The sequence below is a fragment of the Prionailurus bengalensis genome, chromosome E2 (assembly GCF_016509475.1).
Source record: "Prionailurus bengalensis isolate Pbe53 chromosome E2, Fcat_Pben_1.1_paternal_pri, whole genome shotgun sequence".
Classification (NCBI taxonomy): domain Eukaryota; kingdom Metazoa; phylum Chordata; class Mammalia; order Carnivora; family Felidae; genus Prionailurus; species Prionailurus bengalensis.
Genome location: NC_057352.1, coordinates 8,243,950 through 8,261,397, shown reverse-complemented (window position 1 = coordinate 8,261,397; position 17,448 = coordinate 8,243,950). Strand labels below are relative to the sequence as shown.

Sequence of the window (17,448 nt, the reverse complement as noted above, 5' to 3'; positions counted from 1 at the left end):
GGGCTGGGATTATGTCTCTGTAACCTCCACCCCTTCAGCTTCCAGAACAGGGGTCTGCAGACTATGGCCCACAGGTCAAACCCTCCCACCTCCTGTCTACGGAAACAAAGTTTTAGGGAAACACAGCCACACATATAATTTACATACAATCCATGGCTGTTTACCTGCTCCAAGGGCAAGCAGAGTTTGTACAGCAGAGGCCATGTGGCCCTGGGAGCTGAAAGTATTTACTGCCTGGCCCTGTCCAGAAAATGTTTGCTGACCCCTTGTTCAGAACAGGCCCGACACGTAGTAGGCACTCAATAAATATTTGTTGTCACAGAACTGAACCCTTCACTTATCTGGCTGCCAGCTTGCTCTTGTCTTGGAGCCAGTTCCAGCCCTGAGTCACATGCGAGAAAAGAACAGCCTGGCAACCAAAAATAAAATACTAGAATCATTCAGCTCTTTACCACAGAGAGACAACGCGCAGGAAGGATTACAGTCGGGACCCGCAGTGAAATTTAACATGCTCTTTGTCCCTGTCTTTGTCTCTGTTAAGACTCGGGATGCCTTCAGCCCCGCCAGGCGTGGGAGCTGCTCCCCTAACTTTTTTTTCTGGTTCAGTCAGTAGAGCATGTGACTCTTGATCTCAGGGTTGTGAGTTCGAGCCCCACGTTGGCTGTAGAGATTTAAACATAAAATCTAAAAAAAAAAAAAAAAAAAAAAAAAAAAAAAGAATCCTCCCAGAATCTCTTCCACAGAGCAGCCCCTGCCTGGTTCTCCTGTCTCCTCTCCTCTCAGCTCCAACATTTTATTTTTGTATACGAACTTGGCTCCCCGATGGCTTTGATCCCACACCTGTGCTGCCCGTGCCTCAGATTCTGCATAACAAGGTCATTAGGAGTTAAGAATAATGAGGTCTGTGCTAGCTCGAGGGAATCCCTCTCTGCCTCTGGGGGCTCAGAATGCTCCCCCATTCCCGTCTCCTTTCTCCCTGATACATCCATCCCGATAGTCCGTCCACCCCGATTTTCTGAGTTCCCTCTCTGTTACAGCTTATGCTGTACCCACAGAGGAGTCAGACCTGGCCCCTGACAGCTTTGGGCTCACAACTTAATGGGGACGATTCCCGTGCCTGGGGTGAAGAGATGGGTGGATGGTGGAGATGCCTTGACCGCCAAGAGAATGAGTTTGGGGCTTTATCCTGAGGACCTTCGGTAGCCGACTTGGGATAGAGGACCGATGGAGGGCTTTGAACTGGTTTCCCGGGTCTCAGTCACTCTCTGGTGGTTTCATGTAGTGATCCACATTCCCTGCTTTGGAGGCAGACTGCCTGGGTTCAAATCTGGGCTCTGATGCTTTCTAGCTGTGCAAACTTGGGCAGCTTTCTCTCAGTGTCCTCATCTGTAAAATGGGCAAGACTCATAAAGGGGATAGCACCGTGCCTGGAAAACAGTAAGTGCTAGATATCTTACCCCAACGATTAAAGTGCTTAGCACAGTCATCCGTCTCATAGAACACCCTCAGCAAAAGGAAGCTCAATATCACCCGTCATCGATATCATCAGTTACCCCATAGATTGGGCAGAAGTAATGACGTCTCCTGCTTCCCCCTGGGTGGGAATGATGACATCACCAGTTGCCAAGTAGATTTAACCCTAGCCGGCACTGATGACATCACCAGTTACCAGGTAGAGTGTGGCTAGAAGGGGGGCGTGCCAGAGCCTTCTTTCCTGTTTGAGTTTCTGTTGTGTCCTAGTTCACACGCTCTTCCCTGGTGCCCTCAAGGACATGGGATTTCATGGGCTTTAGCCTTAGTTTTCTATCAGTCCAATGAGGATAATAAAAGTATCCATTTTACAGAATTGTTGAGAGAATCCAATGAGTTAATACACACAAAGGGCGCAATGTCTGGCATACAGTTGGCACTCAATAAATAGCAGCTCGTGTTATATATATATTTTTAAGTTTATCCATTTATTTTGAGAGGGGGAGAACAAGCATGAGTGGGGGAGAGGCAGGGAGAGAGGAGAGAGTGAGATTCCCAAGCAGGCCCCACACTGCCAGTGCTGAGTCCCATCCGGGGCTTGAACTCACAAACTGTGAGATCACAACCTGAACTGAAGTCGGATGCTTGACCGCCTGAGCCGCCTGGGCACCCCCAGCTCCCGTTATCTTCACTGCAGGAGGCTTTCATGGAGAACACTTTGGTCGGAGTAACAGGGGTCTCAGCTCTGTCTTGGTTAGCCGCACAGACTCAGGGGTCTGATCTCCTGCAGTCTAAGCCCAGATCTGCCACCGGGAGCAGCCAGGGGACCCTAGGCATGTTGCTGGCCTGTGCAGTGGGGTAATGACAGTGCTAACCTCCCAGGACCTGGATGAGGATGCACTGAGATAACGGTGGGCACATTCCCAGCACGCAATCAGGCCTTAGACATGTGAGCTGTATTATCATTTCGGGGCCCTCGGAAAAGTCCTTCCCTCCCTGGAATTCAATTTCTCTGTCTGCAAAGAGTAGTCAGTGAACACAGCAATGTCAAAGCTTCTTGCCCACGAGGGCTCGCCTTGCTGGGCAAACGCAGTGGGAGACGGACGCTTGCACCTGTTTCTGCCCCCAACCCAACTCCATCTCTCTCCTCCTGTGTCTTTGTTCCCCATCTCTTACCTCTCAACCTTTCCCTTTCTCTGGCTTCTTTCCCTTGTGGTAGACTTTCTCTAGCTGCGTTGTTTCTCTCCTGCATGCTATCAGAAGGGTTTGTAGGGCAAAAGATCACAACTCTCATAATAATCATTGTTTATTCAGCCTTTCCCTGATGTCTGGTCCACAGTAAGCTCTTTGCACGCATTAACTCATTCATATAATACAAGGATTTGTTACTATTGACTCAACAGAAACTCACTGAGTGCCTACTGTGTGCCTGGCCCTGACGATCCAGCACTGAACAAAACAAAGATCCTTGCCCTCTCGGGACCTATATTCTAGTGACGAGACAAGATGATAAATAGATAAGCACATAAATACTTCCAGCGCTTCGAGGAAAAACAAAGCAAGGTCAGGGGAGAGAGTGATGAGGGGGATCAGTTTACACAGAATGGTCAGGACAGGCCTTCCAGAGCAGATGACATTGGAGGAGAGCTGGCAATAGGAGAGGCAGACAGCCATGCAGAATCTGGGGGAAAAGAGTTCCTGATGGAAGACACGGCAAATGCAAAGGCCCTGAGGCAGGACCACGCATAAGGAGTGTGTATAGAATTGAGGAACACCCAGGAGGCCAGTGCCACCGGAGAGGAGTGACAGGGAGAGGAAAGGGAGATGAGATCAGACAGAGCCCCAGGGAACACATCACCCAGTGAGCCACGGTGAGAACAGCTTTTACTTTGAGATGGAGCCACGAAGCACACGTTTCTGAGCAGAGGAGGGGTGCCGTCTGAATAGAGCTCGACAGGATCCCATTGGCAGTAGTTTGTGTGTGTGTGCGCGTGTGTGTGATTGGGGGGGGGTGGTGGGCAAGAGCAGAGGCAGGGAGACATCATCCCATTTTACAGATGCAGAAATCAGGAACTTCAAAAAAAAAAAAAAAAAAGCTGGCAACAGGGCCGAGCCCACACAGCTGTTGAACAGCGGAGCCAGGCTGACTGGTGCTTGGATCATAAGCAGGCCCCTGCTGCCACCCTAGCTGCTCACTCCTCCTGGAGTCTCAGTGCACCCCTGTGAAATGGGGACACTGCTCAAAAACCAATGGTCCAGGGCTCTCCCGCAACAGGCTGCCTTCAGTCGCGGGCTCCACCTTGTGGGTTCGCCGGGCCTTTGCTTTGTGACCTTGGGAACTCACCTGCCTCTCCCTGAGCCTCAGTTTTCCCATCTGTAAATTGGGAAGCATTAACCACCATTTGGCTGTAGCATGGTGATTAATTAAGAACACAAGTGCTGGGGACGTCTGGGTGGCTCCCTCTCTTGGTTTCCGCTCACCTCACGATCTCATTGTTCCTGAGTTCGAGCCTGGCATCCGGGTCTGCGCCGATAGCGGGAGCCTGCTTGGGATTCTCTCTCTCCCTCTCTCTTTGCCCCTCTCCCACTCGTTCTTTCTCTCTCACTCTCTGTCTCTCTCAAAATAAATACACATTCAAAAAAAAAAAAAAAAGAACACAAGTTCTGGAGTCAGATTTGGCGGGATCAGAGTCCTTGCTCTGCCACTTGCCAGCTGCACGACTTTCGGCAATTAACACCCTCTTTCTAAGCTTGGGTTTACCTCATCTGGAAGATGAAGATCTTAATTCCAAGCAGTAGTTGTAAGGATTAAATGAGATCATGCAGGTAAAGCGCTTAGCACAGCTCCTGGCATACATCGGACACTCAATAAATGATCGTTATTATTCCTGACGGTATCGCCCACACCTCCCTGGTGGGTGAGAGCCTGGGAGAGTGCCTGGTACGCGGTGGGGATTCGACAACAGTGAATTCTCTCTCCTGTCTCTCCTGCCCGCCGGCTCCCGGGGGACCCAGGCATTCCGGCCTCCAGCCGCCAACCCCCCCTACGCCAACTCTCACAAAGGCCCCCATTCATGCAGCGCGTACAAAGCGGCGCATTCACCCGTATCCCTTGGGCCTCCCGCCCCCAGCCGCCCCCCACAGATCGCCATTGGTCGCCTTCCCTGCCCGTCAGGCCTGGGGTCCTGCCCACGACCGCGCCGCCTGGCTCCGCACTCCGGCGCCCTTCTTTTCCCACGGCTGGCACACTCCGACAACTTCTGATTGGCCCGGTCAGCCAGCCGCTCCTCTTGATTGGCGGGAGCGTCCCCTACGGGCGGGGCCGTAGCTTGTCGCAGCGGGCGCCGATTGGCCCCAGCTGCGCTCGTGTGGGCGGGGCTTTCCTGGCGGGCCCGCCCCTCTTTCTCCCCAGGCCGAAGCCTCGGACGGCCCTGGAAGCCGGTGAGTGCCCGGGGCCCGCTGCCCGCCGGAGGCGGCGGAGCGGGGCTGGGCCCGGGGAGGCTGGAGCCTAGGGGCTTCGGATACGGGCCCCGAAGGCGGTGCGGGCGGCGGGGGAGAGGCGGTGACGCGGCCACTCACCTTGGGCGCGCAGCGGGACGGTGGCGGGGGGGGGGGGGGCGGGGGGGCGGGGCGGGGAGTCTACACTCCCCCCGCCCCCAACTCGAGTTCCTACTATGTGTAAGGCCGGGTCTGGGTCCTCGCTGGAGGCTCCAGGCCTATTCCGCAGGAGGGGAAACTGAGGCTCGCTTAGGGACCTTGGACGCTCTAATACCTGAGTCATCGCCTTCACTCCTCCGCCCCCAGATGACAGTGTCTCTGTTTTCACGTGTAAAATCTGCGGACCAGAGGCAGGGGTCATGACTGGCAGAGGCAGAGGGGTCGGGAAAGACATATTTGAGCACTTATGATGTACTTGGACGCTTTTATTTTTTACAACTAAAAAATTATAGTAACTCGAGATGGGTTATATTGTACCCATTTTACAGGGAGGGAAAACTGAAGCTGGACAGAGGCGGTGATTGCACGGAGAAGGTTTAAGAATAACACTTTGGAGGCCAGCTGTGTGCCGGGCCCCTTAACCTTTTTAATCTCATAGTAGTCCCCTAAGGAAGGCTGTGGTCCCTATGGCGTAGATGGGGAAGCAGGTTCAAGAGATTTCACCAACGAGGAGGAAGACATTGATCTCTGACAGTACCCACTACCCGTTCTCTCCAAATCCCTCTTGAGAAAGAAAGAAAACGGGTGAGCTTGAGTCCCAACTCTCCCTCTGTGTGACTGTGTGACCTTCCTCGCGTTACTTCCCTTCTCCGTGCCTCGATTTCCCCATTGGACAAATGAGGATCCTGAACGTCCCTATTGTATTTTTTTTTTAATTTTTAAAATGTTATTTATTTATTTTGAGAGAGACAGTGCAAGTGGGGGAGGGGCAGAGAGATAAGGAGGCACAGAATCCGAAGCAGGTTCCAGGCTCCAAGCTGTCAGCATAGAGCCCAACGCGGGGCTTGAACTCACAAACCGTGAGATCATGCATGACCGGAGCCAAAGTCAGACGCTTAACCGACTGAGCCACCCAGGCGCCCCGCTATCGTATTGGTTTTTGAGGTCATTCTATGAATTAAAACTCGGAGAGATGTTCTGAGAGCAGAAAAACACTGGCGCAGAGTAGATGCGCTTGCCACTATTGAGTCCTCCTTTCGCCGACGAGAAGAAAGGAGCTCCGGAGGCCGGAGTAACACCGTGGTCTTCTTCCATACACCTAGTCCTCTCTGTGGATTGTGTTGTCCGGGGTTGGGGAAACTGAGCCTCAGAAAGATTAAATGTTGTCGTGAGGCACTGCTTGATTAAACACTGGGCCGGGGGCATTTTCTCCCACATCATCTTATTTCATTGGCCACAATTCACAGAGAGGAAAGCGGAGGTCCAGGTAGCTTGAGCGGGATTCGAACCGCGGAGGCTTCTCCGCCCCACCGGCCCTTGACTTTTGCCGGCCAGGAGGAGGAGGGGCGCATGGTGCCGCCGCCGCGGCCGCCGCCGCCCACCTGGCAACAATCTCATCTCCGCCTCCTCTTCCCTCCCACCTCCCCCCGCCCATCGCCCCCCCCCCCCCCCGGGTGAAAGGCCCTGCAGCCCCAGGACCCGCCCCCTTCCCAGCCGGGCAGGTGCTGGGTGACATCAGAGCCGGGCTCCCTCCCGGTGACGCGACGTGGCCCCGCCCCGCGCTGGACCGCGGAGGTAGTTGCACCTGAGAGCTCAAGCGGCCTGGGGATTCCCGTGCCCCCTCCCCATCTTCCTGATTCCCGCACCGGCCCCGCACCGGCCGGCGGCCCCAGGTAGCCCAGAGGACCCGGGGGTTGAAGGGGCGGCCACAAGGGCGCTTGGGTCTCGGGGAAATGGGGGTTGGGCGCTCGGATTCCTGGATCAGAGGAGGGGAGTTGGGAGCCAGGAATCCCGGGTCTGAGTGAGGACAGCACTGGGAACTGGACTCCTAGATTCATGAGGGAGAAAGGCACTGGGGCCAGGAACACTGAGTCTGGGGACCTGGACTCCTAGTCTTAAGGAAGGAGGGGCCTGGGGGCTCGGATTCCTGGGTCTGAGGGGGGAGCTGCTGGGGCCCAGACTCCTGGGTCTGTGGGAGGAGGGGGCTGGGAGTCCGGACTCCTGGGTCTGGGGGAGGAAGGGGCTGGGGGCCCGGACCCCTGGGTCTGAGGGAGGAGGGGGCTGGGGGCCCGGACCCCTGGGTCTGAGGGAGGAGGGCTGGGGGCCCGGATTTCCGGGTCTGGCAATGAGGGTACTCCAAAACTATCACTAGGCTGAGGTCAGAGGGCTGGATGCCAAGGGCCCAGCCCCTGCCCCAGGGGCGGATACCTGGCTCCTTTTCCTTTTCCAGCCCAGCAGTCTTTGCCCCTCCCAGGGCAGGTGAAAGCACCTGCCTTGGTGACAGTAATGAGCCCTGGCAAAGGTGTTCCTGCCGGCTCACGAGGGCGGGGCTGCCGGAGGGGCTCGGCCATTCTGAGCCAAGGCCTGCCGGCATTCCTCACCGGGGCTGTTGTCGGGGCTCAGAATTTGGATGTCCCATCATCCTCACCTCTAGCCTGGCTGCAGTGAGGTGAGGGGCCCCCGGGCTCATGGGTCCCAGGGAGGAGGGACTGGGGGCCCAGACTCCTGGCTGTAGGGGGGGGAGGCCTAGGACTGGAGGATTACAAAAACTCCCAAACTTTTCCTGGTCAAAGGTCGCAGATGGGAGGGAGCAGTGGGTGGGTGGGGTAGGGTGAAGGTAGGGGCAAAGTCCCAGGGATGGGACTTGGCTCGGGTGGATCAGGGCCTCACTGGAGGCCTGGGATTAGCCTTGGCAATTGGGGGGTCTGTGGCGTGGAGTGTGGTAGAACCCTGCTGCTTGACTGTGGGGACCCTTGGTTTGAGGCCTGAGAGCATCAGGCCCGAGGAGTGTGTGGGGGGGTCTGGGTGATGGGGCGCCCAGGTGGCTCAGTTGGTGGAGCTTCCGACTCCTGATTTGGGCTCAGGTCATGATCCCAGGGTCGTGGGATTGAGTCCCGTGTTGAGCTCCATGCTGAGCATGGCTTTAAGATTCTCTCTCTCCCTCTGCCCCTCTTCCCCACTCTTGCAATCTTTCTCTCTCTCTCTAAAAAAAAAAAAAAAAAAAAAAAAAGGAATTGGGCATTTGGAGGGACTTCTCCAGGGGAATGTTGGAGGTGGGGGGCCTGATGGGCAGAGGCAGAAACACTGAGATGGGGAGACAAATGCTCGCGAATTCCGGTGACTGGAGTGGCGGGGCAGTGATGCGGGCGTTTGAGGTGGCGGCAGAGAAGAGGCAGACGTCTTCAGGGACAGGGAGGGTGTTTTTCCCGACTGGTGCTTAGACCGCCCTGGAATTGCTGTGGTCTATTCACCGCTGATCTGTGTGCCCTTTGAGGGCAGGGAGGGGTCTAGCACGTTCTGGCTCACCCAGTGTCTTCACCACGGCTCATCGGCTCATGGCTCACACTGGCTGCAGAAGCTCCTTAAGGCAGGGCCCCATGGGAAGCATCTCTGGGTCCCCAGACAGCCTCAGGGAATGTTGAGTGAATGGAGAAGTGAATGAATGGGGCCTCTCTCCCCATCCTAAAGAAAAGGAAGCCGGGTTGCCAGGAAGCAGGGCACGGATTACTAAAGCATGAGATTTGAGTCTGTTCTGCAGTTGTGGGGTAGACCATAGGTGGTTGGGGAACTTGCGTGACAGAAATCAGATTGACACTTTCCTAGGGCTTACACCTAAGAGGTTGATGTCCTCATCATGACCCGGTCTGGCCCTCTTGGTCCCCCTTGTTACCTCCCCTACTGCCTTCTCCCCCCTGTTTACTCAGCTCCAGCCACACTGGCTTCTTACAATGCCATAGACACACAGGCACACTCCTGCCTCAGGGCCTTTGCATTGGCTCTTCTCCCAGCCTGGAATGCTTTACCTCTTGACATTCCCATGGCTCATCCCTTCATCTCCCTCAGGTCTTTATTCAAATACCACATCAGAGAAGCCTTCCCTGGGCAATTAAAACTGCAGCACCCCTCAATCCTCACATCTCCTGTTTCCTGCTTTATTTTTCTCCTTGACACTTATCACATTTAACATACTATATAATTTACTTATTTATCTTTTTATCTGCCTCCTGGGATTAGAGCAGCCCTATCCCATAGAAATACAATACAGGCCAAATATATAATTTAGTATTTTCTAGTTGCCACATTAAAAATGAAAAAAAAAAAAAAAAAACCAAAAACACACCAACTGGGGGTCACCTGGGTGGCTCAGTCGATTGAGTGTCTGACTCTTGATTTCAGCTCAGGTCATCATCCCAGGGTTGTGGGATCGAGCCCCGCATCAGGCTCTGCGCTGGGCATGAAGCCTGCTTAAGATTCTCTCTCCCTTTCTCTCCCCTGCGCACTCTCTCTTTTTCTCTAAAAACAAAAAAGCCTTTTGAGTTTTTGAGGAAACCCTCAAAAGGAACAAATGACATTAATGATGTATTTATTTAACCGAGTGTATTCAAAATAATTGTCATTGCAGTATAGCAGTCATCAAATATAAGAAATACTAACGATTATTTTGTGGTGCCACATCTTGGAAATCCGCCGTGCGTCTTGTACTTAGGACCCTATCTCAGTTTGGATTCTCCATTTTAAGTGCCCAGGAGGCGAGCCCAGTGGCTCCCACACTGGACAGACAGCACAGGGCTGGAAGGTAGAGGTGTTATTAATGTGGGCAGAATCCTTTGCTAAGGCTTTGAATGGTGCCTGGCTCAGCCAGGCTTGTTAGATAATTATTAAATGAATGAATGGAATTAGTAAAGGAGATCTGTGGGCCCATTTTGCAGATGTGTAAAAAGAGGTCGGGCGAAGAAAGGCAGTGGGGACGGCCTGGGGGCGGGGGCAGCCCGGGCTGGGGATGGAGCCCCACCTGACTCCACTCTCTTCTCTCCCCTGCAGACCATGGCCGCGGTGACCTTGTCCGTGCCTGGGCGGAAGGCGGCCCCCAGGCCCAGCCCCGTGCCAGAGGCCGCCCAGCCGTACCTGTTCACGCCCCGTGGGCCGGGCGTGGGTGGCGGGCCCGGGGGCGCGGGCACCTCGCCGCAGGTGGAGTGGACGGCGCGGCGCCTGGTGTGGGTGCCTTCGGAGCTGCACGGGTTCGAGGCGGCGGCGCTGCGGGACGAGGGCGAGGAGGAGGCCGAGGTGGAGCTGGCGGAGAGCGGGCGGCGGCTGCGGCTGCCGCGGGACCAGATCCAGCGCATGAACCCGCCCAAGTTCAGCAAGGCGGAGGACATGGCCGAGCTCACGTGTCTCAACGAGGCCTCGGTGCTGCACAACCTCCGGGAGCGATACTACTCCGGCCTCATCTACGTGAGTGGCCTCCTGCGGGGAGGGCAGTGCTGGGGGGGGGGGGGGGGGCGGCGGAGGAGCTGGGTGTCAGCACCCGACTGGACTCGACTGACGCTGGGCGATTTCTAATGCGCATCCCGCGCGGTTGCCAAATTCCGGTTTACTGGGCCAGCGGAACTGCCTCCGACCCCATTGGGGGTGGCCTGGAATATTATACAGTACATGCCCCGCACTTTACTGTTTTCCTCAAGTGTAAAAAAAAATTCCGATTTCGCAAATATAACACGTCCAGAGGATTTTGAGAAAGGGATGTGGGTCTGTAATAATAATGGGTAACAACCCCCGCGTATGGAAATGGAAACCGGCAGGTCAGGCTCTGCGCTAACCGCCTTCCATGTGTTGATTCACTCCTTCTCACTTCGCACAGAGGAGAGGCTATTATTAAGCCCCTTTTATCTAAAAGGAAACTGAGGCCCCGGAGAGATTTAATAACAGTAAAAGCTGACATTTGTTAAGCATGTACTAGGCACTCTTCCGTGTATTGTCTCCATACACTTTCACAATTATAAAGCATGTTGTCTCCGTTTTACAGATGAAAAAACAAACACACACTGAGGCACAGAAAGGTCAAGTCCCTTGACCAAGGTCACCCAGTTAGACATGGCAGACCTGGGTAGTCTGGCTCCAGGCTCCATCCCTTTGCTCTGGTGCCTCTTAAGATAAAGATAATACGAGGGCGTCTGGGTGGCTCAGTCGGTTAAGCATCCGACTCAGTTTTAGCTCAGGTCATGATCTCACAGTTCATGAGTTCACGTCCCACATGGGGCTCTGTGCGAACAGCACAGAGCCTACTTGGGATTCTCTCTCTCTCTGCCCCTCCCCTGCTTGCGCTGTCTCTCTCTCTCTCTCTCTCTCTCTCTCTCTCTCTCTCTCTCTCTCAGGAATAAATAAATAAACTTGAGGAAAAAAGATACAAATGGTGTTGATGATAGTGAGGTTGACTATGGAGCATTTCCTACCTCCCATGATTTCGTCTTCACAGCAGATAGGAAGAGTAGGGCAGTGGTTCTCAAGCCTGTCTTTGCCTTAGAATCACGTGGGGAATTTTTTGAAAATATAGCACCTGAGCCCCGTCCCCCGTGTAAATCAGCCTTTCTGGGGCTGTGACAAGGCCGTTGGTCTCTTTAATAAGCTTCCAGGGTGGTTCTAATGGGCAGTCAGAGCGTTATTAGAGCAAACAGGATTAAAGAGATTGACAAAGAATGTCGACAATAATAACGAAAAATAATAATAATGGTGGCTAGCAAATATTTACTGAGCACTTACCATGTGCCAAGTGCTGTTCTAAGTGCTGACTGGGTTATCAGTGCACCCCTGGGTGGGGGACTGTTGCTATCACCTGATGTTCAGGAATGTCAAGTGACTTGGGTCCTGGGTCACCTAGATAGGAAGGAGTCAGGTCGGGATTTGAACCCAGGCAGCTGGCCCCAGAGTGGTATTCCAAACATCTGCTTACAGGACTGTGGTCTCACCGCCTTGGTGTGCACCCCCCCCAAGAAAAATCATTAAATTCCTAGCTAACACCTCGAAAGGAACAGTGCTGGTTTTATATTAAAAACAACAAAACTTTTTTTTATTTTTTTTTTTACATTTATTTATTTTTAAGGACAGAGACAAAGCGCCAGCAGGGGAGGGGCAGAGAGAGAGGGAGACCCAGAATCTGATGCAGGTTCTAGGTTCTGAGCTGTCAGCACAGAGCCCGACGTGGGGCTCAAACCCACGAACCGTGAGATCATGACCTGATCTGAAGTTGGACACTCAACCGACTGAGCCATCCAGATGCCCCCAAAAACAAAACTTTAAGGAGAGTGATAAAAGGACATTGATATCGGAGTGACATATATCAAAATATTATAAACATTAATATTCGTATATAAATACTATACTATAATATTATAATATATATTTAGTATAGATATTATATATTGTAAATAAATAAAGAGGCCCCAATATCCACCCTGTTAAAGGTCACAAAGCACAAGATCAGAGGTGTTTGGTTTTTTTTAATTTTTTTTAATGTTTATTTATTTTTGAGACGGAGGGAGACAGAGCATGAATGGGGGAGGGTCAGAGAGAGGGAGACACAGAATCCGAAACAGGCTCCAGGCTCTGAGCTGTCAGCACAGAGCCTGGCGCGGGGCTCGAACCCACGGACCGTGAGATCATGACCTGAGCTGAAGTTGGATGCTTAACCGACTGAGCCACCCAGGCGCTCCAAGATCAGAGTATTTTTATGAAGTCAGACTCCCGTTTAGGAAGGAGGGAACCGAGGCTGTGAGAGCCAGTGGCCGGCTCAGGCCCCTCCACTTGTGGTGACGGGCACGGGCTTTGAATCGAGGGCTGTCTGACCCTGGATGGCGTTGGCATCTTCTCCAGGCCGCACTGGCCCCTGCTGAGTCCTCCCTTGCTCTCGCAAGCCCTGGGAAAGAGACCTCTGCTCTGGATCTCACAAATGGAAGTGACATGGAAGATTCCAGAAGACTAGACAGGAAGCTAATTGGGCCTTAATAATAATCATTAGCACTTAGCGAATGCCTGCTTTCCCTGTTCTAAACTTTCTGATGTGATCTTGCTGACCCGCCCCCCGGCTCCCCTGCCCAGGGCTGCAAGGTAGGAATTAGCAACTATTCCCACATCTTGGAGAGGAGAGGCCATTGGCCCGGCAGTAGTTAGCAGCTAACATATTGCGCCCGCACAGGGCGCCCGGGCCCTTGCTGTGCCCCACTCGTGCAACATGAACCTGTGGATGGTTCCCAGCAGCCGTATGTGGATAGTGCTGTTCCTGTCCTCGTGTGATGAGAAAGTGAGACCCAGAAAGCTCCAGGCGCTTGCTCAGGGGGCCAGCCAGAAGATGCTAGAGGTGTCATCAGGCTGCACCCGTCCTGCCTTCGGCCCCCGCTTTGTAAATATTTGCTTAGCGGCTGACCGGTGATGGGGAAGGTGGTGTCGCCCGGTGGAGCGTGAGGTGTCTGGGGCGCCAGAAACCTGGTTTCGGCCACTAATAACGTTATTTGGCTTTGAGTCGCTGAGGGTCTCAGTCCCTTTGCTGGGATGCTTCGGGCGGGAAGGGAACCCACGTGTGGGGAGCACACGCTGTGCTCCCTGCTCCTTGAGGCACCGAGGCGGTTCACTCCGAATCTTTCTAGGTGGTGGGGGCGCCCCGGTGGCTCAGTCGGTTAAGCGTCTGACTCTTGGTTTCGGCTCAGGTCACGATCTCACGGTTCGTGAGTTCGAGCCCCGCATCAGAACCTGCTTGCGGTTCTCCCCGTGTCTGTCTGTCTGTCTCTCTTTCTCCCTGCCCCTCCCCCACTGGGGTGGTTCTCCCCGTGTCTGTCTGTCTGTCTCTCTTTCTCCCTGCCCCTCCCCCACTGGGGTGCGCGCTCTCTCTCTCTCTCTCTCAAAATAAATAAATAACCATTAGACAATAAAAACAAGAATCGTTCTAGGTGGTGAGGGTTAAAAGCCCCATTTCCCAGGCCTGGGAACTGAGGCTCACAGAGGGCAAATCTCTCCGATGTGCCAGCCACATGCAGCTGGAAACCCGGGATGACTCGGCTTCCGAAGTCTGAGCGAGCTCCCAGCTCCCAGGCGGGATGGGTAACATGAGAGTCTCGGACCTGCGTTGGGAGTGCCTTTTATGGGCCCCGCCTTGGGCCAGCTGGTTTTTATTCATTATCTCCCTTAATCCCCACAGCCTCTGTAATGAGGTGGGGAGGAGACCGAGACTGGGGAGAGAGACCGGGGGCGGGGGGGTGGGGTGGGGGGGGGTGGTAGTTGCTGGGCTGGTCCGCTTCAGAACCCCGAGGGCTGGGGCCGTGGGGCTCCAGACCCTTCTGCCGGGCGTCCCCAGCTCTGCATGCCCCAGCCTCTGCCCTTTGCTCCCTGGCCTTGGCAGACAACTTGGGTTGCCACGGGGTGGAGGGGTGTCGCCCGGGCAACGAGGTGTGGCTGGCAGGAGGGGGCTGCGGTGAGCCGATGGGTGGCGTGGGGAGGGGGTTCCTCTGCCAGCCGGGAGTGGGGGCCGGGGCGCCAGGAGCCATGAGATACCCTCCCAGGGAATGTGGTCCGGCCGCCCCGCCCTCTGCTGCGAACAGGGGAGCTCAAGGCAGGGAGGGCAGACACCCAGCAAACCGGTTGTTCTGCTCCCGGCCCGGCCACCCACCCTCCCACCATTAAAAGGTTGGCACCGGGGAGCTGGGCCAGCCTGTGGTGGCCACACCCTGAGAAGCTCGAGCTGTCTGAGCTTAAAGCAGTCCTTGTACCAGCCAGCTAAGTAGCTGGCTAGCTGGCTGAGTAGCCGAGCGGCTTAATAGTTAACTAGCCGGGGCCCCGAGCAGCTAACTGTCTGGCTAATTTTGTGGGCAACTCCGGCTAGCTTCGCCGGCTAGCTCTCTGGGTCGGTCTAGCTAGGTGGCCAGGCAGCTCTCTGGCCATCCTGTCGCCTCTCTGTGCCCTCAGTGCCTCCCGTCTACCAGATGCTCTGTGTGAGCTGGAAAAGCTCTTAACCCGTTAACGGGGCCCTGAACCCCAGGCCCCCACGGGTGTGACGACGAATTCGGGGCGTCCGTAAACTTGGACGCAAGAAAAATCGCAGCTTTATTTCCTTGCACCTTGAAACCTGACGCTTAGCATTTCCAAACCCCGATGGGAGTGTACCTCAAAGGCTGTCGCGTACGAGGCCCTGTGAGTCTGTTTTCAGTAGAAACCGCAGACTTGTCCCTGTCCTGTTTCAGCTGCAGAGACTGTGATGGCTTCTGAGGCTGTTTTATGCCCGTGCGCACAAAGACATCCAAATTATTCCTCTTTTGCCTCTTTCAGTGCAAACAGCACTCACCTTGTTTTCTTTATTCGATAATGTTTTGGAGAGAATTCTCCATCTGTACACCGAGAGCGTCCTAGGAGTCCATTGAAAGAACACGCATGCTGGGTCAGCTGGACGCACCTGCAGCTCTTGATCTCGGGATCATGGGTGTGAGCCCCAAGTCGGGGGTAGAGATGACTTAAATAAGTTAGTTAAAAAAAAAAAAAAAAAAGAACATGAAGGCAGGTCGTTTTCAGTCTCCCGCCATTATATAGGGTGGTGCAGGTGAGCTGGCACGTGGTCGCTTTCTGTGTGTGTGCGTCCAGGCGGTGATGGGCTGTGAGCCAAGTCTGGCTGGCTGTAAAGGCCACACTCTCTCTCACGGTGAATCGTCCATATAGCACTTTTGTGCCATTTGGAAAGATCCTCTTCTGCCATCGGCCTGAAAGTCTTTGTAACAAAAGTTCGAATCTACGTTCTCCTGGTGTGAATGGCAACCCCTCTGATGTATATCCTCGTGCAGTGCACAACGTGCCCAACCGCACATGGCAGTCCCATGCTGCCCTCTGGGCCTCAGGCAGGCAGCTGAAGCCCTCTCCTTTCTTGCCCATTGCAGACGTACTCTGGCCTTTTCTGTGTGGTCATCAATCCATACAAGCAACTTCCCATCTATACGGAGGCCATTGTGGAGATGTACCGGGGCAAGAAGCGCCATGAAGTACCACCCCACGTGTATGCGGTGACAGAGGGGGCCTACCGAAGCATGCTGCAGGGTGAGTGTGGGGCTGGGACTGCTGGACATGTCTTTCCAAGGGGGACTGGTCTGGGGGTCAGAATAAGATGACAGGTTAAGAATTTCAGACTCTGTGAGGCTTCTTTGTGGGGCAGGAGGAAACACAAATGGAGGGCTCAGCGGGCAAGTTCTGGTCCTACCAGACAGGCCCCCTTTTTATTTGTCTCTGTGTTCGCTCACCCAGGCCGCAACATTTCCTCTTGAGACAGTGGTTCTTGGTGTTCATTCATTCAACACTTATGTCATGGACATGATCTGCGTTGCCATGGAATTAATGCCAGTCCCATAGATGATGGGCAACATGGGGTTGCTGTGTACAGCTGGTCAGGTTGCACAAAGATGTCCAGGCAGGGGCACAGGGGTGACTCGGTTAAGCGTCTGACTTCGGCTCAGGTCATGATCTCATGGTTCACGAGTTCTGAGCCTGCTTCGGATCCTGTGTCTCCCCCTCTCTCTCTGTCCCTCCCCTGCTTATGCTCTGTCTCTCTCTTTTTCAAAAGTAAGTAAGACATTTACAAAATTTTTAAAAAGTTTTTAATGTTTTATTTATTTTTGAGAGAGCGAGAGAAAGCACGAGCAGGGGAGGGGCAGAGAGAGAGGAGGACACAGAATCTGAGGCAGGCTCCAGGTTCCGAGACATCAGCACAGAGCCCGATGCGGGACTCGAACTTATGAGCTGTGAGATTGTGACCTGAGCCGAAGTGGGATGCTTAATTGACTGAGCCACCCAGGCACCCCTAGAAAATATATATATTTAAAAAAAATTTTTTTTAATGTTTATTCATTTTTGAGACAGAGAGAGACAGAGCATGAATGGGGGAAGGTCAGAGAGAGAGAGGGAGACACAGAATCTGAAACAGGCTCCAGGCTCTGAGCTGTCAGCACAGAGCCCGACGCGGGGCTCGAACTCACATACCGCGAGATCGTGACCTGAGCCGAAATCGGACGCCCAACCGACTGAGCCACCCAGGCGCCCCTAGAAAATATTTTTGAAAATGAAAAAAAAAAGATGTTCAGGCAAAATTACATAATTCACGTGTCTTAAACGTAACGTAACCATTATGTATTTATTGTAAGTTTATTTGAATAACTATTTGGTTTATATAAAGCACATTCACTATTTTAAAATGTACGTCTTACTGACGTATAATAGTATGCAGCAGGATATTTATATGGTACCTATATACTTACATCATTTATATCCTTATATCGCTTGTGTATCTTATATCATTTATTACATGCCATTGTTCTATCGTGTGTTATAATACCGCATTTATATTATATAACGCAGTGGTTCTCGGAGTGTGGTGCCCTCACCACCAGCATCAGCATCACCTGGGCACTTGTCAGACCTGCCAACTTGGGCCCCACTCCAGACCTGCTAAGGCAGAGAAACTCTCGGGGTGAGGCTCAGCGGTCAGTGTTGGCACAAGATTCCTGGGCTCCTTCCGGGGAT

At 53.7% G+C, this 17,448-nt stretch overlaps 1 protein-coding gene across 7 annotated transcripts in view; it reads left to right on the top strand.

The window, feature by feature from the left end:
• The first annotated feature begins 4,866 nt into the window (after positions 1-4,866).
• Positions 4,867-17,448, top strand: part of MYH14 (myosin heavy chain 14) — a 91,214-nt gene continuing 78,632 nt past the window's right edge. For 3 of the 7 annotated variants that reach the window (XM_043598451.1, XM_043598449.1, XM_043598445.1), the window contains exons 1-3: positions 6,663-6,800; positions 9,949-10,359; positions 15,816-15,972. In XM_043598451.1, coding sequence (XP_043454386.1) covers positions 9,952-10,359; positions 15,816-15,972 — 565 coding nt within the window. In that variant the 5' untranslated portion in view covers positions 6,663-6,800; positions 9,949-9,951. Of the gene's footprint in view, positions 4,912-5,139; positions 5,713-6,662; positions 6,801-7,469; positions 7,577-9,948; positions 10,360-15,815; positions 15,973-17,448 lie in introns of those variants that run through there. The other 4 variants (XM_043598447.1, XM_043598446.1, XM_043598450.1 and 1 more) reach the window with 4 other exon arrangements.